At 41.6% G+C, this 22,815-nt stretch overlaps 1 protein-coding gene across 1 annotated transcript; it reads right to left on the bottom strand.

The window, feature by feature from the left end:
- Nucleotides 1-719: 719 nt before the first annotated feature.
- On the bottom strand, nt 720-15,040 carry LOC143571376 (putative WRKY transcription factor 49). Its single transcript, XM_077056817.1, has 3 exons — nt 14,460-15,040; nt 13,934-14,077; nt 720-1,158 (listed from the first exon to the last, which is right to left on the bottom strand). Exons 1-3 carry the CDS (start codon nt 14,696-14,698, stop codon nt 720-722), a joined length of 822 nt encoding a protein of 273 aa, XP_076912932.1. The 5' UTR covers nt 14,699-15,040.
- Nucleotides 15,041-22,815: the final 7,775 nt, after the last annotated feature.

Here is a 22,815-nt window from a genome sequence, read left to right as displayed (position 1 = left end):
AATAAGTACCTGGTTCAACCGGATTGCTCATTCCAATTGTGAAAAACCTTGAATGTAGATAGCATAAAAGATCGTGAAAGAGATTGTGGAAAATTGTAACGGACCTGCTGAATAGATCAGATTTTACAATATTACCCTTTTTAATTTAATTATTAGTTTTTATTTATTCTATTCTGATTGGTTATTATATTTCTCTCCAATATTACAATTTCTATTTGATCCTTCCTCGATGGTGCATTTAGTAATACAAAAGAGATGTAGTATGTTTCACAACACCAACTTACATATTATTGTCCATTTACATTAATCACTCCATGTTTCCAACCCTCTTCATCACTCCCACATTGAAAAATATACGACGTTAGACGAGGTATATGCAGTCTAATCTAAAACTGGTATTATGCTAGATTCAACGCAATGAGCGAGAAGGCTGACGTGAAGGATTTAATCAAATGGTAAATAATTAGAACTTTTCTTGTGCTAGTGTAACACCCATGTTAACCATCTTTTCATTATACTTAACAACACTTAAAAGAAATAAACTTTTTCTTATGACATAACAACATTACAATCTGTATAAAGTAATAGATCAAATTTTATTTGGCAATGAATTCAACATTTTGAAAACATAACCATACTTATTGGATATATGTGATGCATCATTTACTGTATCAAGTAAGCATCAAAAGTTTGGGGACCATGAACACGAGGGCGAACCATCAAAAGTTTGGGGACCATGAACACGAGGGCGAAGCAGTCGGAGACGGAGGAGATGGCGAAGAACAAGATTTGAATGAGTCGATTGGATTTCGTATAAGTAATGGCACCATATCTTCAAGCAATCCTTGGGAAGTTAATTCTACTTGAGGCTCATGCTCTGTTAGAATGGTTGATGCAGGTTGGTCAAGATAATCATGTCTTATGCTTTCCTCGAAGTCTTTGGTTGGTTGACGTTGATCAGTCGTTGGTTCGACATTATGTTTTCTAGATTTCTTAGTAGGCGGGTCAGGATTCTTCGATTGACCAAATATGAAATATGGAAACACGTAATGAAGGTGAAGTCCTTCGTAAGTAATGATCAATGTGTCAGGGTCATCATTTGATCTCTGGACTTGTTTTTTCGCTCCACAACGTGGGTTAGTACACTTATAATAGTTTCTGCATCGAAAAAAGTCATTATAAAACCATCTTTATCAAAAGAATTACTAAAATAATATTTATTACTTATTTTAAGAATTACAAAAATGACTAAGGTATCTCTTTGTTTGTAAAGGGTTATTATAAGAAATAAAAGTTCTTTATTCGTTGTTTTATTTTACCCAAGTGAAACTCTTATTTAGTTAAGTAGTAAATATAAAATGGAGAAAAAACAGCAAAAGACGTCTTTTGTGTTTGATCGTTTTTTCAATTGACATCCTTTGATTCTAACCCAGTTAATTTTTTCATGTTAAATATGGTCATGTGCAAGGCACATGAGGGTAGTGTTGTAAATTCACATATTTATTTATCAATTAAAACTAAAAGAAATAAAAAAATATGTATAAACCTCTATATCTCTCTCTTTCTGTAATGACCTTTTCAACCTCTCCAACCAAGCAACCACCACCACCACATTGCCAACCAAGCAACAACCACCACTACCAATTGTCAGTCACCATCTTCATATCCACCATTATCGCGCGCCGTCTTTTCTCTTTATCTCAAAAAGCCCCAAAACGCAGGTTTTTGGTTCGTCTCCAATCCTGCCACCACACAGATGCTACCACAACGTCGATAGCCATTGTCTCTGGTGAGCACCATTGTCTTCTTTCTCTCTCATCAGCGTCATCCACCATTGTCTCCGGCAGGGGCGGACCCACATAGGTTCGACGGGGTCCCGGGACACCGATGTTTTTTAAAAATTACTTAGAGACGGTATATTAAATTTTGTAAGGACCCCATAAAAATTAATACTTGGATCCCATACTATTAAGATTGAACTGGTACAGTGGAAAGTCCCTTGTTTTACTTGTGAGAGGTTGTAGGTTCAAGCCCCACCATACTTCTTTTTTGTTGTTTTTTTAATATCATAGTCTTAGTTATTTAGTTAGGGTATTTGTGCTTTTTGTTAGTTTCTCTCATATAGTCATTATCACCATGCAACATATATAATGTTAACATGGATTTTGCATATTCTTTTATTATTTACCTTGTGTATGTATATTATAATTAATCATTTATTTGTGTTAGAGTTATTTTTTCATGTTTGGGTCAATTATGTAAGACCATATATATAGATTACGTTTATGTTTTTCGGGTATGAATTAAAAGTGTATGTTTCATCTAGTTTGTAATTTAGATTCTTTCTACTTACTCGTTTCCAATGACACCATAGTTCCGTGTTTTATTATGTTCCTCGCCTCGACCTGGCCCGAATAACGACCGACCTGAAAAATTTTGTAAACCGAAAAAATTGGGACCCCATTGACAAAAAATCCTGGGTACGCCCCTGGTCTCCGGTGAACACCACTAGCGTCAACAGCCACCGCCACTGTCTTAATCGCCGTCGCCACCACCAAAACTGACCAGAATAAACTTCCCTAATCCAATACTTGGTTTATTTTCATGTGGACTTTGAACTAGATCTGAACACAATCTCTTCCCTGTAAACAATCTCTTCCCAACCTGAATAAACTGAATTAGATCTAGTTCAGTTTGTGTAAACAACCCAATCTGAACATAAACTCTTCCCAGGTTGGGTTAGGGATTCAGCGTGGCTTTGAACTAGATCATTATAGGGATAGTGTGAGCATGGATTAGGGCTTCAAACCAGATCTAAATGAGGACACAGTGGAATCCTTGATTGGTTATGGTGGCTTAATGGTGGGTGTGATGAGATCTAGAAAAACCGAAGGGTGCAGAGTATGCAACGGTGGTCAACTAGTGGCGGTGCTTGGTTGGAGAGGTTGAAAAGGTAAGAGAGAGAGAGAGAGAGAGAGAGAGAGAGAGAGAGAGAGAGAAGCAGGTTTATGGGTATGTTTGGCAAAGAGCTTTTAGAAGCTTTTAAGAGCTTTAAATTACAAGTTTTTAAGAAAAAGCTCATACTTATTGAAAAGTCTTGTTTGGTTAGAGTAGCTTGAAGCTTTTAGATTAGAAGAAAAAACTTAAAACTAAAAGATCTAACTAGTAGCGTTTAGAAAAAGCTACAAGCTTTTAGTAGTTCAAATTTTACAATTTTGGTACTTGAACTTTCATCTTATTTTGTTAATTCATATAATAATTACATATTTGATCCATATTCAAAACAAACTACCCCCAATCCCTCATGAGTTTTTAAAAGACCATAACGTTTTTACACGTTAATATTTCTTTAATTAAAAAAATTACATCATAAAAACGAGCATTTTATTCTCTTTAATTTGAGTATTATATTGTTATACTTCTTTAACTTTAAAAAAATTAACATATTATGTATATATTGGTTAGGTTCGACAACAAGTCGAGTCAAGCAAGCCCGTGTCATGTGTAAGACCAAATTATGGTCGGAACGAGTCGATGCAAAAAAGGGCTAATTTAGTTCGGTTCATGTTGGTACGGTTTGAGTCGAAAGTTTTCAAGTCAGAATAGGTTTCGGATTAGAACGGTGCACCACATGAGCCCCCAGCTAGTTTTATTAAAAGCTCCAACTACTATACCAAACACCTAAATATTTTTTAAAAGCTACAACTAACAGCTATCAGCTACAACTTCTAGCCACCAGCTACAGCTATAAGCTAGTTTTGCCAAACATACCCTATATATACATATACATATATACATATATATATATATTTCATTTAGTTTTAATTAATAAATAAATATGTGAATTAACACTACCCTCATGTGCCTTGTACATGACTAGATTTAACGTGAAAAGTTAACTGGGTTAGAGCCAAATGATGTAACATGAACAATATTTGAAACATGAAGTATGCTTTTGATCATTTCTTTTGCTAAAGGACGCCCATTAAAAAAACGATTAAACATAAATGACGTATTTTACTATTTTGTTCAAAAATGAATGTGGAAATTACTATTTTGACATGCCAGCATACCTATTTTTTTTTAATAAGGCGTTCAATATTAATTATTAGTTTAAGGCCGTAAATACTTTATATGCAGCACTAGATTTGTTTTCTCATTCAAGTTCTAATTTTATATTATTTTTGGACAAAAATAAATCTTTTAAAGACAAACTTTTAAAAAGAGAAACTTTTATATTGGTAAAAAATATCATAAATTTGGTAGAAAGTCAAATACCTCATAAACTCATATCATGTGTATCAATATTATTGAAGTTCTTATATGTTATGTTTTAAGGAAAGTTCTAGTTATTGACTTATTGTGGTGTGTCGGTGGTAAGATTTAAAAGAATATGAAGTACGGATTCAACATAACCAAAACTTGTCGGGAGGTCAAAAACTATGTTGTTACTTGCGAGAGAAAAAAAAAACTTGATCAAACAGTTATTTTAATATACACACAGTTGATCAAAAGAGCTATTCTAGTATTCTTATTATTTTTTCCCCGTCTCAGATTTATTTTAAAGCAGTATAACAAAACACTAACATACTCATATTATTAAATAAATCCGTTTAGAGGGAAGATATATATTGAAGAAACACTAATCGACCCCGGGCAGATTACGGATAATCTGGGGGTTAAATAGATGTTTCCCACGAGGGTTAGACCCGGCAAAGATGGTTCCTCTGATAACCTGCAAAACAGACACCGTGAGCTCGTCACTGAGAAGGGGGGGGGGGGTACCTCCTTGTGACCACCCTCCGGCGTGAGAATCAGACTAGATTGCTCTTGAATATAAGTGTATATTAAGAGAATGACTAGAGCAGATATCAGGTAATATATCAAGATCTAAGATATGAGATAAGATATAAGATAAGATGATACCATTCCAAGGTGTTGGAGTATTTATAGCCGAAGGTAGGTTTCCAAGAAGGTACAGCCGGCTGAATAGTGTTCCTGTTCTGCCAACTGTGGGCTACGCACATGCCATGCTGGTGGTTGGTGGGTAGGCAGCGGCTGATAGTGACCAGGCCGGCTGTGTACTATTCCTGTTCCACCAACTGCAGGCTATGCACGTCCTCCGACAGGTTGGTGAGTAGGCAGCGGCTAATAGTGACATACAGTACAAGAGCGTGCTGCTCGTCATACTGTTGTCAGTGAGCTGTCGTATCTTTGGTCAGATCTTTTGTCCATACCTCGTCAGGTACAGTACAAAAGATCCTCCAGTATCGTACGGACTGGCTCATTTGGGCGGGAGTATTCCCGGCTTTGCTCATTCCTTCTTCAGGTGACACTGAATTATTATGAGAGTTAAGTGCCTTGTGCGTGTAGCCTTGCTGCGCGGGTAGCCTTCCCTGATGGCTTGTATCCGCAGCTGCGGGAACAGGCGGAGTACTTCACCATTGGGAGGCTTTTCCTGCGGGACCAGCTTACGTACTGCGCGTAAGGACGTCACGTCTCTGAGCATGGTGGGTCCCGCGGATCCAGTTGGTCTCTGCTCAGACATCCCTTAAGTCTTGCGGGTTCAACCGCGCAGACGTCCGTTAAGGAGTCTTGCGGGTTCAACTGCGCAGACGTCCCTTTTCAAGGTGAGTCTTGCGGGTCCAACTGGGCTCTGCTGGGACCTACCTATTCGAGTCCCCCCAGTCCAATGTTCTTCTCATGAATTGTTAATAAGTGAGGTGAACTTTTGGACTTAAACAAGGGGTTTTGAAAAGGGTTTAGTTTTAAGGTTTTCCATGGGGATTCTTCCCGTGGAAGTCCTAATGTCACGTGCAGAAATTCCCGACTCTTCTGCTTGATCTTTGGGTGTGATGCGGGTAGGTCTGTAACCTCCTCGCAAGTCAGGAGCGTTGAGTTCCACTTGTGTAGATTCTCCATGAGGTTTTGGTAGTTTTGAACATAGTGATCAATTATGTTTAAACAACCAATTCCATCTTGGAGGTTCAAACAATCTAATTCTCGACGTTCCCGCTATGCGGGGATGTTATTCCCGTTTCCGCAAGCACTGCCCAGAAGATCCTTCTTGGTTTCAATTCCCTGCGGAGTGCTAGGTATGTGAAGGGTTTCGCCTTGATACTGTACCCGCACTCGTCTTATAGTTACTTTACTTCCAAGGTATTCCTGGCTTCAATTCCCTGCGTGTGCTAAGTATGTGAAGGGTTTTGCCTTGACACTGTACTCGCACCCGTCTTATGGTTACTTGGTTGCCGAGGTATTCTTGGCTTCAATTCCCTGCAGGTGCTAAGTATGTGAAGGGTTTTGCCTTAACACTGTACTCGCACCTGTCTTATAGTTACTTGGTTGCCAAGGTAAGGGGTATTTTCCCGCTTACTTTTGAATCTTTTTGAAATTCGGAGAGTTGGTGAAAGGATAAGAACAGTCCAAACTTTTGAAACGTCGTCCGACGGTTTCTTCTGACAGTGTCATGACGTGCAGGAAGTTATGGCGACGTGACTGTATATGGTCATTCCAGGCGCTTTTTCAGGCGCGTGGGCGCGATTTTTCGGGCGCGTGGCCGCGAAATTAATGGCGCGTCCTTTCAACAGCTGTTGCCAGCTTGCTCTTTGCCACGTGTCATAGTTTCATTGCACCTGCGATTTCTCTCTCTTCCGCATTAAATTCATCGCATTAATTGCGATGAGTATATAAAGGGCGAGAGGGTGCATCTTAGTCCACACTTTCACTTCTCTCTTCATCTTCTAAACGATTTCCAGCGAATACTCACTATTCCGTCGAGCATTCTTCTGAAATCGTTGTTCTGTACATCCAAAACATGTCTTCTACCCGTGATTTTGAGGCCACTGCCGAGGAGTCTGAGTTGTTCGTCGAGAACCCGTCGTCGACGTCCGAAAAGGACGACAAGAGCACTGCTGGCGAATGCCAGCGTGCTCTTCCGGCCGACCTCTATCAGTACGTCGTCCGGAAGTTCATGCTCGAGCCGTTCGAGCCTGAGTTTCCGGAGCCACACCAGACGGTGTACGATGCCCCTAAGGGCAAGATAGGGGTGTACGCTGCATTCTTCGTTTATGGGAATCTCAGGTTCCCATTGACGAAGTTTGTATACCGTGTCTTGGAGAGGCACGGTGTGCATCTGACGGAGGTACACCCGATGGCGATCGCCAAGATCCGCCACTTTGAGTGGGTGTGCCTCATTCTGGGCGTGGAGCCCCACGTTGATCGGTTGATGACCTTCTACTCCTGGAGGTGCATCCAGGGGTGGTACACCTTGGTCAATCGGATCAAGGGTTTGAAGATCTGCGCTACCGAGCGCAGTCTTCGGTCGTGGAAGCGGGATTTTTTCTATATTTCCGCTCGCGTCGTCCCCCCTGCGATGACGTTTAAGAATGGGAGAGCACTCCCCGCCCTTCACACCCCCAATTACCTGGAGGCGGATTGGTTCGCCAAGATCTCCCGGATCCAGACTCCGGTGTACCGCTTTGCGGAGTCTGGGATGGCGATGCTCGGGATGAGCCGGGTGTGGAAGGAGGCGTCACAGATTCCCATCGTCCTCGAATACGGTTTGAACTCTGTCCCTTACGGTATGCTCTGTCTTCTTTGTTGATATAGGTTTTTCTTCTAACTGTTTCTTTTTTTTTTTTATTTCAGAGGGAAACGACTTGCAGTCGCTCCTGCATCCGCGGGAGGCTGAAGGTCCCGCTTGGATGGGTACTCGTGCTCTCGATGAGAACGAGTTGCCCATCTTGGAGCAAACGAGGGATCGGTTTGTGGAGGTCTACCCGCCAGGCCACCCCATTCTGAGCGCCACGCGGCCAGGTAAGGAGTTATTCAACCCTCGACCTCTCAATGCTGAAACCTCTGCTGGAATTCCTCTAATCTTGTCATCTTCTGATGAGGAATCCGCAGATGGTCCTCCGTTGGTGCGGAAAAAGAAGGCCACTGGCGCGAAGGGCAAGGCGAAGGTTGCCTCCACCGCCGATCCAGTTGTCCGGTCTGACTCGGAAACCCAGAGCGAGGAGGCGGCGGGGAAGCCTGGTGGTAGTGAGACCACTGTTCCGGATGTTGAGACGGCTGTCACCTCCGGGCAGCCCAGTGTGACGACGGTGAGCGGCGTGAAGAGGCCGGCTCCATCGGGTTCGTCCCCGCCTGTCAGAACCTTTAGGCTCAAGAAAACCCGTAAGTATAATCTTCCTTTACTTTAACTGCATAGCTTTCCACAATTATACTTATATCTTCTTTGTGCAGGCGTGGATGCTACCGCATTCCAGGGTGGAGCTGGGAGGAGCACCTCCAAACCCATGACGGTAGGTTTGGTCAACCTACCTGAGGCGATGACCCAGGCGTCTGCGCCTGCTTCAGTTGGTTCAGTTGCTCACCCGGTTGAGCCAACTGTTCCAACTGTGATGACATCTCCGCCGGCTGTCAGTGCAATATTTACTGATTCCTTCACTGAGCCGGCGGTGAATGTTACTGTGGATTCTTCCGCAGCCGCGGCCGCGGTTGTGAGTTCACCTCCGGTGAGTTCACCTCCGCCGGTTTCTACCACGGCGGCCTCCGCTATGCCTCCTCCGGCGCCGGCGACTACGGCCGGTCCTTCAGGTATGTCAGGGGTTGGGGCGTCAAGCCAATCTCTGCCTCCTTCCCATCTGCCTGACCTCTTGGATGGATATCCGTTAGGTTCGGGTGATGGGTTTGGCGGCTACAGGCCTGTCGTCGACCCTACAGGTGCGTAGGGTTATTTTGGCCTTTATTTTATATATATATATATTTTTATCATCTTTTCCTAACTGCTTTTTGCTTTTGCAGTGTCGGATTCCAATGAAGTGTATGTTCCACGATGGAACATCCGCCAAGGAACAACCATTCGGACGCCTGCAGAATGCGTCGAATGGGCGCGCCACGCCGCCCCCGCTGGTGCGCTGGGGGAGGCCATGTCCAGCTACCAGGAGGGTAGGCTGTCGAATGAACTGCGGATTCTCCTTGCCCGGATGCAGCCGTGCGTCGAGTTACTTTGTCGTGAAAACGACAAGTTAAAGACGGCGCGTAGCCTGGAAGTGGCTCAGGCGCGGGCCATCCGGGAGGAGAACAAGAGGCTTGCCGCAGTGGCTGCGGAAAAGGAGAAGGCCTTCCAGGCCCTTGAAGTTGAAGTTCAGGCCCGTCTCGAGGCCCGTTCCAAGGCTGCCCAAGCTGTTAATGAACAGCTTCGGCTGGCTAAGGAAACTGCACGGAACGCAACTGAGAGGGCCACCAAGGCTGAAGCTGTTGCTGAGCCTCAACGCATTGAGAATGAGGAGCTTAAAGCCAAGCTAGAGAGGCTCCAGCAGGCTCATGATGCCTTGGCTATGGAAGACGCCAAGAAGCTCCAAGAGATCTTGGACCAGAGGGGTGTGCTTGACCACACTGAGCGGAAGCTAAAGGGCGTTGAAGAGGCTGCTGCTAAGGAAGTGTTGCTCGCCAACCTTAACAAAAGTGAAGCCGAACGCGCCCGTAACCAAGCTCAAGCCGCCCTCCAGGAGGCTCTGGTTGCCAAGGAATGGCTTCTTCGAGAAGCGTTGTCTCAGGTATGCGTAATTTCATAATATCTTTACGCTTTTCTTTGTAAATAGAAAAAGGTTTTGATACCTGTATTTTTTCTTGTAGGTTGTGCATCGAGTCTTCACGAACACATCATACGACGATGCCATGAGCGCAGCCCTCAACGCTTCTCATGAGGATGGGGAAAAGGCCGGCTTCCTGCTTGGTCTAGGGTTCGTTGAGAAAGGCATCCCGCCTTCCAACTTCCCTTTATATGATGTGGATACTGAAGCTGTATATGACCAAGCAGTGAACCAGTATGCCGCCTTCCCACATCTGGTGGTGGAGAAGGTGAACGAAGTTGCTACTGCTGATGATGGGCTAGCCATTCTAAAGACCTTCCTTGAACCGCCACAGCCAACTGATGGTGCGGGTACAAGTGGGTTTGGAGGGAGTGGTCCTGAAGCTTGAACCTTAAGATCCCTTCCCACTGTTAGGATAGGTTTACATTGTATAGATTTATATTCTTGTAGGCGGGTAGTTACCCGGCCATTCTTGTAATGAATTATTACGAAATATAAATCTTTGTGCGGGTAAGACCGCTACTTTCACTGGATGACTTGCTTTATAAACGTTATATGACTTGCTCATGCATACTTTAGTTTAAATTAGCAACTTTCCAAGTGTTTAGAATAAGTTAACCTTTGAACGTGGTAGATAATAGGTTGAAGCTTTGCTTCCTCCTTCGTGATTGTGCGGGTAAGACCGTCACTTGCACTTAGTAGGATGGCTAAAACTTTACCTATATCTGACCTGCGTGGAGGTTTTCCTCATCTTTTCGTTAGAAATTTTCTAAGTGTTTAGAATAAGTTAACCTTTGAACGTGGTAGATAATAGGTTGAAGTTTTGCTTCCTCCTTCGTGATTGTACGGGTAAAACCGTCACTTGCACTTGGTAGGATGGCTAAACTTCACCTATATCTGACCTGCGTGGAGGTTTTCCTCATCCTTCCGTTAGAAATTTTCTAAGTATTTTGAATAGGTTAACCGTTCGACGCGTGGTTGTCAATAGGTTAGTTCGGTTTCTTCTATCATGATTTGTGCGGTTAGGACCGGCACTTTCATTTAGTGGGATCACCAAACTTTACCTATGACTGACCTGCGTGAAGGTTTGCCGTTTTTTGTGTTTATGCGGGTTTTGCCGCCGTCCACACAACGATTTCTTTACACTTATTTATGCGGTGAAAACCGGCATCAGTGTTTTGAATATATTAACCGTTCGACGTGCGGTAGTCAATAGGTTAGTTCGGTTTCCTCTATCATGATTTGTGCGGTTAGGACCGGCACTTTCATTTAGTGGGATGACCAAACTTTACCTATGACTGACCTGTGTGAAGGTTTGCCGTTTTTTGTGTTTATGCGGGTTTTGCCGCCTACCACAAGCAACGACTTCCCCACTTATGTATGCGGTGAAGACCGGCATATCAGTGTGGAAAGTTCATAAGTATAAATGTAAGATCATCAGCATCAATGTTCTAAGGAGAATCATTTCCATTAGAAGTGGCTCTGGGCATTTTCTTTACAAGTTTGGAATTGATCTACATGCAAACTGTGTAATTGAGCTCCCTTCCATGTTGTTGGGATGGGAGTGTCATCGAGCCGATATGCACCTGGTTCGGGATCTCGTTGTTTACGCAGTATGTAGTCTCCAACATTGAAGCTGCAATTTTATTCGTGTTTTCCCCAACTGGGGTTTTAGACGCATCAGCCTGCTCAGCGTTCGTTACGCCACGAGGTGCGCGAGCGTCCCATCTCTGACAAATGCTTCGACGATGTCCTTCACGTCTGTGCATTCTTCAGTGTTGTGGCCTTTTGTCCTGTGAAAGTCACAGTATTTGCTCCGATCAGCATTGTGACGATGTCGGATTATTGGAGCCTTTGGCCATGGGAGCTTTTCAGTGGCGAATATCTCGGTGACGCTTTTGGTGAGTGGCGTCCATCTGGAGTTCTGGTTCGACTGTACGTTATTTCTTCCGCCTAACCGATGTTGCAAGCCGGATGAGGTGTCAAAGTTTACCCTTGACTGCCAAATGCCTAGCTTCCGCTTTTTGTTTAGTCGGGCGGTAAGGACGTTGTCTTCTCTTGTTTTCTGGGTGTAGAGGTTTGTGCTCTGGGGAAGATCTCTACCCAGTTGCTTCTCCGTTTCCGCAAAGCGTTTAGCTGCTGTCATGATGGCATCCCATGTGGATGGCATGCCATCTTTACCTGTTAAGGTGCGGATGAGCTCTGGGTCTTTCGCGCCCTGGATGAAAGCAGCGCGAACAAGATCTTCGCTAATATTACCCAGACTTAGCTTCTTTGAGTTGAAGCGAGTGATGAAGTCTGGCAAAGATTCATCTTCCTCTCGGATGCAGTTGAGGATTGTCCATTGCTCTTCGGTATACTTTCTTGTTGGCTGAAGTGTTGGCTGAACTTCTGCTGGAAGTCTGCCCAATCGTAGATGTGGTGGACCGGTAGGCGGTCGAACCACGCTCTGGCTGCTCCAACCAGCGTCATCTGGAACATATAACACCACGTGGGTTCCGTCCAGTTGCTGACGGTTGCCCCCGCTATGAATCTGTTCAAATGATCATCTGGGTCAGATATACCATCATAGGTGCCGATGTTTGACATCTGTTTGGCACTTTTCGGGGCGATTGCTTCCGCAATGTCCCTTGCAAATTTGGACGTTCCCGCTTTTGCAGCAGTTGGTCTAAATGTTTTGGAAAAGTCACGTGGGTTTCCACCCGCGTTTTTTGGTTTGAAGGTTTCTCCAAAATGCCTTCTCGGTTGGGAGTCCATTTCCTTACGCTTCCCTTTCGCCCTATGACGAGGGTTTGCGTCACTATCGGATTCCTCCGAATCATCGTCCAAGTACTCTCCGAATTCATCAGCCTGTTGGAGTGAACGTAAGCGTTCATCAAACTCAGCTTGGAATTCTTTTTGACGTGCTTCCGCCCACGCTTTAACTTCATCGAGTGTTTGGCGGGGGAGCCTCGTTCGTTGTCTCTCTAACTGGGTATCGGTGAATCCCAGTGAGAGATTATTTACTGCACTTGCCCCAGCTCGGGTAACTGGGGTAGTGTTCGTAAATTTTACTGCACTTGCCCCGGTTTGGGTAACCGGGGTAGTGTTCGTAAAAACTGTATAGTCGCCGGTATTCCCCCCAGTAGCTGGGGTTATGGTTACCGGGGTTTCTTGGTCACTCGTTGGTTTTGGGACCGGAGTAACTTTAACCATCTTTCCAGAAGTTTTGAGAAAACTGAAAAAGAATTAAGTTCTAGCTTTTATGCACGGATGACGCCAATGAAGAAACACTAATCGACCCCGGGCAGATTACGGATAATCTGGGGGTTAAATAGATGTTTCCCACGAGGGGTTAGACCCGGCAAAGATGGTTCCTCTGATAACCTGCAAAACAGACACCGTGAGCTCGTCACTGAGAAGGGGGGGGGGGTACCTCCTTGTGACCACCCTCCGGCGTGAGAATCAGACTAGATTGCTCTTGAATATAAGTGTATATTAAGAGAATGACTAGAGCAGATATCAGGTAATATATCAAGATCTAAGATATGAGATAAGATATAAGATAAGATGATACCATTCCAAGGTGTTGGAGTATTTATAGCCGAAGGTAGGTTTCCAAGAAGGTACAGCCGGCTGAATAGTGTTCCTGTTCTGCCAACTGTGGGCTACGCACATGCCATGCTGGTGGTTGGTGGGTAGGCAGCGGCTGATAGTGACCAGGCCGGCTGTGTACTATTCCTGTTCCACCAACTGCAGGCTATGCACGTCCTCCGACAGGTTGGTGAGTAGGCAGCGGCTAATAGTGACATACAGTACAAGAGCGTGCTGCTCGTCATACTGTTGTCAGTGAGCTGTCGTATCTTTGGTCAGATCTTTTGTCCATACCTCGTCAGGTACAGTACAAAAGATCCTCCAGTGTCGTACGGACTGGCTCATTTGGGCGGGAGTATTCCCGGCTTTGCTCATTCCTTCTTCAGGTGACACTGAATTATTATGAGAGTTAAGTGCCTTGTGCGTGTAGCCTTGCTGCGCGGGTAGCCTTCCCTGATGGCTTGTATCCGCAGCTGCGGGAACAGGCGGAGTACTTCACCATTGGGAGGCTTTTCCTGCGGGACCAGCTTACGTACTGCGCGTAAGGACGTCACGTCTCTGAGCATGGTGGGTCCCGCGGATCCAGTTGGTCTCTGCTCAGACATCCCTTAAGTCTTGCGGGTTCAACCGCGCAGACGTCCGTTAAGGAGTCTTGCGGGTTCAACTGCGCAGACGTCCCTTTTCAAGGTGAGTCTTGCGGGTCCAACTGGGCTCTGCTGGGACCTACCTCTTCATATATAGTTATTAGTTACTGTAATTACCTAGGGTTGGCGCTGTTCTTAATAGACTTCTGACCATACTTTCTCCATTTGTAACCATCATCTGCCAATACATTCCCGTTGCTTTTTATTTTCAATATATACTTGTTCTCAACCCTACTTACTCCTCTCTCCATATCTGATATCCTGCATTATATATGCATTTACTATTAAACACAAAGTCAAACTATATATAATTATGTGCATATATAATTATATTATATAGCTTCAGGAAGTCAGTAGCATTAAGTTTAAAATCAACCAACATGAAGTGTACACAGCACAAGCCACGATTACTGAATCATATAACTTCTTCTATTTAAAAAAATGCTATGCATGCATGTATAAATTATTTTACAACATACACACACACACACACACATACTTAGGATACATATATGCATATATAGAGATATAGGTATATATAGATAGATGGATGGAAACTTATCTTCCAAACCTTGTTTATGAGGAGAATTACATGAAAACTAGTAGGCTAAGAAAGTAATTATTAATTATGAAGGTACAAAACCTGGCTAATGCTGAAAAGTCCTGAGTATGATTAGTATAACTGGAAGCTAATAATGCGGTTTCAATATCCGATATCGTTGGACCGGAGTATAGGTTTGAAAGGAGGTTATTAAGGGAGTTATCAAAAGAATCACTAGTGATTTCTTGTGGTTGTGAAAGGAATGGCGAGTTTTCGTTGGAAAGCTCTCTTATTAGATCTTCATATACTTGTGACAAATCACATGCTACTGATTCCTCCATTGTAAACTAGCTTGCTTGAGAACTCTTAAGTACACAAGAATTGATTAGAAAGGGGTGGTTGAAAGCTTATAAAGTGGGTAAGGTAAGGTAAGGTAGAGGTATTATATAGAATGAGAGTGGTTGCTAACAAAAAGAAAAGAAAAAAAGAATGAGAGTGGGGCAGATGAATGAGGATTTTGTAATGTTATGGAGTTGGCGCTTGATTTACATAGCAATGATAGGTTGACTTATTATTTTGTCAATGGGCTCAATTCTCTTGGCAAGACTCCAGCATTCTATTCATCATGAAAGGTCAGCATTGGATCATGTGCATCTTGTAGCATGTGAACGTTTATCTAGATATATGTTACCATATGTATTGTCTCAATAAACTGTTTGTTGCCACATGAAACTATAATGAGGAAGGATGATGGTGATATACTCTTGTAATAATATAGTTAAAAATAAATCAAAATCAACATTGAGCACTACTTTTTATTTGCTACAATTTAGATATCTAGCTATAATTTTAAATTTTAAGTTAAGTAACTTTAATGTTCCGTTTGTAACTTAAGAAAAAAGAATATTAATAAGAGCACTTTGCTGGAAGGCATAAACTAATAGACACTTCACTAGAGTACCGGCGTTCGATGATTTAATGTATATCAAGTTTTTTACCTCTTAGCTAAATGTATACTTAGTTAGTCTATATTAAAGATAAAAGAATATATATGTGAAAATAGACACGGATTAGTTTATGTTTAATTTGATACATTGGTGTAAGACTGTAAGCTTACTATGTGGGAGGTCTTAAATTTAAGACAAGTCACGGATTAATTTATGTTTAATTCGATGTAGTTTTGGAGTTAGTAAGGATAGAGTAACACTGGTCGTTAAAAAGGATATTACGCATGTAAAATTTGTGTTATATCACTATAATATCAATTTTCTTAATTTTCGAAGGTTAGTTGCTGTATCTTGAGAAAAGAGTTGGGGAAGTTGTGTGTAGCAGGTGGGTTGACTTTTGAATAAAACCAAATAATCCATGGATGGTAGGGAACAGTAACCATTACTTACTAACTTGGCTGTATCCTTTTCTTGGTTCATTTCCCGTGGACTTGTTTGTCTTATACAAATTTGACATCGATCTATTATTGACACCTAAACCATCATCTTTGTCTTCTTATTCAAAAGTCAACCACTATTTACATAATTCCCAAAACATTGTAGTCCCCTCCTAAATCGTATTCTTTTGAACAATGTTTTTAGATCTGATTTTTAATAAATAAATAAATAAATTTACAATGTTAGTTATATTATTGTTGGAAATGAATCATGAAATTGATTCACCTCCAGCTATTATTGATTTTCATATATACTCTTTCTTATCATCTATCCATAATAACTAGCTAGTATTCGTTGTAACCTTACTATCAGTAAGTGGTGGACTTAAAACAAAGGGAATTTTAAAAAAAAAATAATACCGTACAAATCGTACATTAAAAAAAACACTACGTCTCGACTTACCATAGGTCTTTGAATGGAATTTTATAACTACATGGTTGAAAAACTATTTAACAAGATATGCTTTTCATGTCACTTATTTGATTAGGGTGATAACTAGTAATACATGGCATATCAAAAGGATCTTAAGGAAATCATTCAAATATATTGTTTTTGGTAATTAAAGGAATTAAAAGTTGAAGGAATATTTGGACCACTATCAACATTTTCTTGCATATATATCATTAGCAATATATATGGACTTCTATCAATGTCAAGATTTTCGTGGAATTATTAAAAAAAAATGTCAATTAGAACTTATTTAGAATGTGATTTCATCCTCTAATTTCAAGTCTCCTAATTATAGAAGAAACACAATGTAAACTATAATCAAATACACAATAACAACTAAGAGGGTGTTTGAGATTGTTTATTTAACTTCAAACGTGTGTGATTTTTCCAAAAAGGAGTTTTTAAAAAATGGTTTAGATTAGTATTTGTGTTTGGAAAAACCAATAAATTAATAAGTTGTTTATTAAAAGTGGTTTGCTTAACAACCACTAGTTTGGTCTAATGACAAAGGTGACCAAACTAGTCATTCTTATAGGGTAAAGGGTGGTGGTAGACTGAGGAGTAATTGTAGGGTAAGCGGTGGCTGGCTGTAGATTGGTAATTTAATGTTCAAAAAGGCAAAAGCTAAATAGACATGTTTTTTTGCCTTCTACAAAAAACTTTTTATCAATCTTCATTAAAACGTCAAAATAAAAAAACACTTTCATCAATGCCAAATACTTTTTTTTAACAATCCTGATTCTAGGGCCTATTTTTTTTTTATAAACACATGCTTTCAATTATTTTACTTATGGTATGATGTTTATTAAGAACAGTTTCTGCCATGTTTTTGTCCCACCTTAAAATACACAATCATTAACTAAGAAAGTGAGCCTATGGCTCGTATGGGTAGTATTATTTGAGAGACACCCCATGCACAGTGCCCCTAGGTTGGGTAAACCACACTGAGGTCTGTGGACCGTTGCGACATATAACCTAAACATTTGATTATTGCTTGGCAGGGTAATAATCGGGGACGGGTTCCATTCGGTTGTAAGTCAAGGGGAGACTTATGACTGGATGCAAGATTGATTGTGGACATGATTGATGTGCACCATGCTTTATACTTACACACACAACAAACTTTCACACTTTTATAACTTAACTCTATTTTGTGCATGTGAGCTTAAATCACGGACCCATCAACTTTTTAGTTAACACTTTTTTAGCATATATTTAGGTATCTTGTGAATAGCAATTTGGATTAGCAATGTAATAAGCTTACCTAAGGATAGAGGCATATGCCAACAGGAACAATGAAAATTAGATGCCAAGAAGATTTGTAGAACCTAGAACGGGATTGCAGCAGTGCCGAAGAAGAGATAGTTATGTAGTTACATCTTATATTCAATACATAGTGCAAACATTGTAACATATTATACCAATAATATTCTGCTGCTTACATTTGGTATCAATTTTTTCATGAAACGCCCAAGCCCCCTTCGTAGTATGTGACATGTTTAAAGGCTAGTAAGTAAATAAGTAATTTCCAGACTCAATCTCAAAGGCCCTTTAACGTAACAAGGTGGTTTTTTTAAGTAAAGATATGAGAAACGACTTCTTGTTTGATTATGTTCTCACTTATTAATTTTCATGGGTAACAAATACAAACATAAAAAGTAGTGCTATTTGGACAAAGTGGATAAAACATCCCCTTCTTGTCATGTAATAAGTTCTCAATTTTCTTGTCATGTAACCAGTTGTTCTCAATTTTCTAACATTTGCTTATTAAGTTTTATATAAAGCCTTTAAAAAAGGAAAAAAAATGAAAAAATAACTAGATTAATGGGGTCTAGATTATATATGAATTAAATAAATATTTCCTACAACTAAGAGTTGATTTTTATGAAATAATATTTCTTATTAGTATGTATTTGAATTTTAAAGATTTCAAGAGGCAATAAGCCAAATTTAAATACTATAACTAAACTTAACACCAACGAGTTAATAGTCAAATATAAATTTTTTATTATTATTAGAGTTAGCTTTAATTTATTGTAACATAAAGTAAAGTCATACTCCAATTAGGAAAATGTTAAAATATAAAGGGAGACAAAAATAAAAAGTGTGAGAAAGATTTATGGATAAAAAAGCAAACTCTCAAGAATAATAAGAAAACCATAACTCAAAATATATATAAAAAAATAAAAAAATAAACTAAAACGTTTCCACTATCTTTCTCTTAAAAAACGCGAAAAAGATATAATGACAAGGAAAAAAGACACAACGACGACAAAAAAACACAATGATCAATAAAAAGACACAAAAAATCGCAAAAATAACACAATGTTGAGTATCATAACACAATATCAAGGAAAAAAGATACAATGTTAAGGAAACAGACACAATCAGTGACGAAAATAAACAAACACAATGATCTATATTCCTTAACATTATATATTTTTTGAACGAGGACGACAGAAGAAAAACATTTTAGTTTTTTTATTTTTCTTTTGTTTTAGATTTATAGTTTGATTTATGATTTTTTATTATTTCTTGAGGGGGTTTAGGCCACAAATCTTTCTCATCCATCTCATTTTTTCCAATTTGTAGAATAACTTGATCCTACCGTACTAATGTAATTCAAAACATACATGAGATGCAAGAGTTAGAATCTAAGCCATGTGAATTATGGTCTAATACATAATATACTCAAGAAAATATCTACATTATATTATAATGCATATAAATGACCTTTCATCTCTTGCCTTCTCTCTTCTTCGGACACTGTTATATTAATTGCCTAACTAACCGTCAGACACTCTCTCGGCAACAGCTATCCCGACCGGCGAATTCAATACAACCCTTCGAGTCACATGTTACCTGTTACAGCCTTCAACAATAACCCTTTCAATAATGAATTCCTCAATTTAGGTCACAACCACATTATAATTCTATGGTGTAATTCTAATAAATTCCTTTTTAATTGATGTCAGTTTCTTTGAAATATTTGAAAGACGAATCATTTTAATTGTTAGTTTGTATGTTATTTAAAAATAGGAATATGAAATTGTTCATCACCAGACTCTACACGAGATATGTTATACTCTTTCTTTGTATTTTGTGTGGTTAGTTTGTATGGTTCTTGATTATACATTACTCTGTTGATTTCATTCGGCTTTAAAACAGTACAGTTTGCCCTAATATGAACCAGTCCAATTAAACTATTCCCCTTGAGTCTTCATGTATGTTTATTTGGTATGATTCTTTGTACACTGAAGAGGTATGTACCCACCTCAACACGGAGCAAGGCGGGTCAACCCACAAGGAGCTTGAAATCAAGACATTATGAAGGCACTAAGCCAAAACCTACGCGCATGGCGCATATCACATATGCTCAGGCATCATATGCCCAGGCACCACACATGCTCAGGCATCATATGCCCAGGCACCACACATGCTCAGGCATCATATGCCCAGGCACACATATGCTCACGCATATCACATATGCGCGTGGCGCATCAGCGCGCGGTGCATATCACATCTGCGCATGAAACATCTGCGCGTGAGAATAAAGAGAAGACCTCGCGCATCCTCAGGATTGGCGCATATCACACATGCACATAATCAACCTCGTCCTTATCCAAATCAGGATTAGGGCAACCTTGATTGTGCACGTCAGACAACCTTCCAGAAGGTATCTTTTTAAGGAATAAGAATATGCTGATGTTGACAGAAGCCAAATGAAAGGTGGACAACTCAGCATGACACATGTGCTACCACGTGATTACAACCAATGAGAAAGCACCAGGTGTCCCAGAGGACACGTGGCGCAGAGCAATTGGAGGAGGCCAACAAGGCTGAGCCCAATCAGTGGAAACCCTAGCACTATAAATACAGCATCAACTCCACAAGGAGAGGGACACATTTTGATTGACATTCATTCACATTCAATCATATTCAATCACATTGAAACAGACAGTTACAGCCAGTAACATACAATCACATCAAATCATAGAGTATTCAGCTATTAAGCAATACTCTCCAGAATTCCTTACTCTCACATATTATTATCTTCTCCACAAATACTTATTCTCACACCGGAGGGTTACCCCAAAGAGGACCCCTCTGTCCCTTTCTGAGGGGTAAGTTGACGGTGCTGTTCATTTTGTAGGTGGAAGAACACAGATCCAAGAGAAACCAGCGGTGAAATAACATAATCACACCCGAGGAAAGTAGATCGTCTACCAGTGAGTCGATCCACTGATGCATGCCACCACTTGAAGGATACAATTGAAAAGGACGTGAAATCAGGCAAGCTGGCTCACCTGGTGAAAAACTCAAGACCAGACGATGAACAATCAGGAGCCTCAGCCAGCAAAAAGTACAAAAGAATCTGTGTAGCCGAGGGAGGAAGGCAAGGGCAAACATCAAGAAAAAGAAGCGCGCAAATCCAAGGAGATTGGCGCGAGCAACAAGTAATCTTCCCAAGAATCAGGGGAGGCCCTTCAATTAGTAGTCCTCTGGTCATCACTACACACATTGCTCATTACGAAGTGTCAAAGGTCCTGGTGGACACTGGCAGCGAGTCAGACATCATGTATGAGCAATGTTTCAGGAAACTGGATCCGGCAGACCAAGCAAGGCTTGAAATTGTGAATGCACCAATCTCTGGTGTTTCAAATGAAATCATTCATCCCCTAGGTCAAATACAATTTGAGCTAACTATGGGGGATGAAAAACACAAGCGAGCCGAAGTTGTCAACTTCTTGGTCTTGCCCACCACTTCATGCCACAATATGATCTTGGGTAGGGAAACGATTGCCCAATTCAACGCTATACCGTCGCCAGCGCACGGCGCATTGGGGTTCCCAACACCAACGGGTGTAACTTTTGTATACCGAGATCATTTGTGCGCAGTGACAAGTACTCCGCGGGAGGGGAGAATGAAACTTCCAATGGCAGACAACGCGCCAGAGGAATGGATTCTCAACCCAAAATTCCCGGAGCAGAAAATCACAATTGGCGCTACGATTTCGGACGACACGAGGGTGAGAATGAAAAGATTGCTCACAGCATATATGTCGGTTTTCGCGTGGCAACACTCTGATATGACTGGGGTTCCGCGAGACTTGGCACAACATTCTCTCAACACCTTCAAGTCTGTAGAGCCAATTGCTCAAAAGAAGAGAGTCATGGGGGATGAAAAGGCGAGGGCCATGAATGAGCAGGTTGAGGATCTATTGCGCGCAAACATCATCCGCCCGATACGATACCAGACATGGGTAGCCAATCCTGTGATGGTAAAGAAAAGTAACGGGTCGTGGAGGATGTGCATTGACTTCAAGGACCTCAACAAAGCGTGCCCAAAGGATTGTTACCCCCTCCCAAACATCGATGCAAAGGTGGACTCCGTGGCGCCATTCAAACTCAAATGTTTCCTGGATGCCTACAAAGGCTATCACCAGATTCAAATGGCACCACAAGATGAGGACAAGACCGCCTTCAGAACCGACAAGGGTGTTTTTTGTTACACAAAAATGCCCTTTGGTTTGAAGAATGCGGGCGCCACCTACCAAAGACTTATGGATGCCGTTTTCAACGAGCAAATTGGAAGAAACCTAGAAGTCTATGTGGATGATTTGGTGATCAAGAGCAGGGAGGAAAAGCAAATGCTCAAAGACATCGAAGAAACCCTTGGGCGCCTAACGGAAGTTAACATGAAGCTCAATCCGAGCAAATGCGCTTTCGGTGTGCAAGAGGGAAAATTTCTAGGTGTAATGGTCACCAAGGATGGTTTCAAGGTGAACCCTGAGAAGGTGGAGGCCATCCTTGACATGCCCTCGCCATCCACCATGAAAGAAGTTCAGAAGCTCAATGGTAGATTGGTTTCAATCAACAGGTTCCTAGCGAACCATGCAACCAAATCTACCCCATTTGTCAATACATTGAGAAACTGCTTAAAGAAAAGCCAGTTCAAATGGACTCCTGAGGCCGAACAAGCTTTCAGTGAGATTAAAGAATGTTTGATAAATCTGCCCGCGCTCACAGCTCCACTTCCTGGAGAAACTTTGACATTGTACCTATCAGCAGGAGAGCGCGCCATCGGCGCAGTATTATTGGTGGATCGCAAGGGAATCCAAACGCCAATATACTATGTGAGTCGGGTGCTGACAGATCCTGAGATGCGCTACTCCATCATGGAAAAGTTAGTTTTATCACTAACACACGCGTCGCGCAAGCTTCATAGATATTTCAATGGTCATCCCATTGAAGTTCTGACTGGTTACAACATCCAGCAAGTTTTACGGCGCCCCGCGCTCTCGGGAAGGCTGACAAAGTGGGCGCTGGAATTAGGCGAGCACACGATCGCCTATAAGCCCCGTCCAGCAATAAAGGGACAAATCTTGGCTGATTTCATTGCCGAGGTCCCCGAAGGAAATATTGAAGAGGCTCAGCGCGAGGTAGACCCTCCGCGAGCCAGTGATGAAGAAAATGTTTGGAGATTGTTCACTGACGGAGCTTCAAACAACGAAGGGTCCGGCGCAGGCCTAAAACTGGTGGATCCAGAGAATCATGAATAT

This window comes from Bidens hawaiensis, unplaced genomic scaffold (assembly GCF_021521415.1).
Source record: "Bidens hawaiensis isolate Kalapana, Puna unplaced genomic scaffold, B.hawaiensis_p1.1 tig00001336_1, whole genome shotgun sequence".
Lineage (NCBI taxonomy): Eukaryota > Viridiplantae > Streptophyta > Magnoliopsida > Asterales > Asteraceae > Bidens > Bidens hawaiensis.
This window is presented reverse-complemented; position numbering and strand designations above follow the sequence as displayed.

Excerpts from the sequence above, each read along its gene's own strand:
- LOC143571376 (XM_077056817.1), bottom strand. The coding sequence starts at position 14,698 with ATGGAGGAATCAGTAGCATGTGATTTGTCACAAGTATATGAAGATCTA. Across the intron at positions 14,078-14,459 it reads GACTTTTCAGCATTAGCCAG|GATATCAGATATGGAGAGAG; the intron begins GTTTTGTACCTT and ends TATATAATGCAG. Across the intron at positions 1,159-13,933 it reads AAGAACAGCGCCAACCCTAG|AAACTATTATAAGTGTACTA; the intron begins GTAATTACAGTA and ends TTTTCGATGCAG.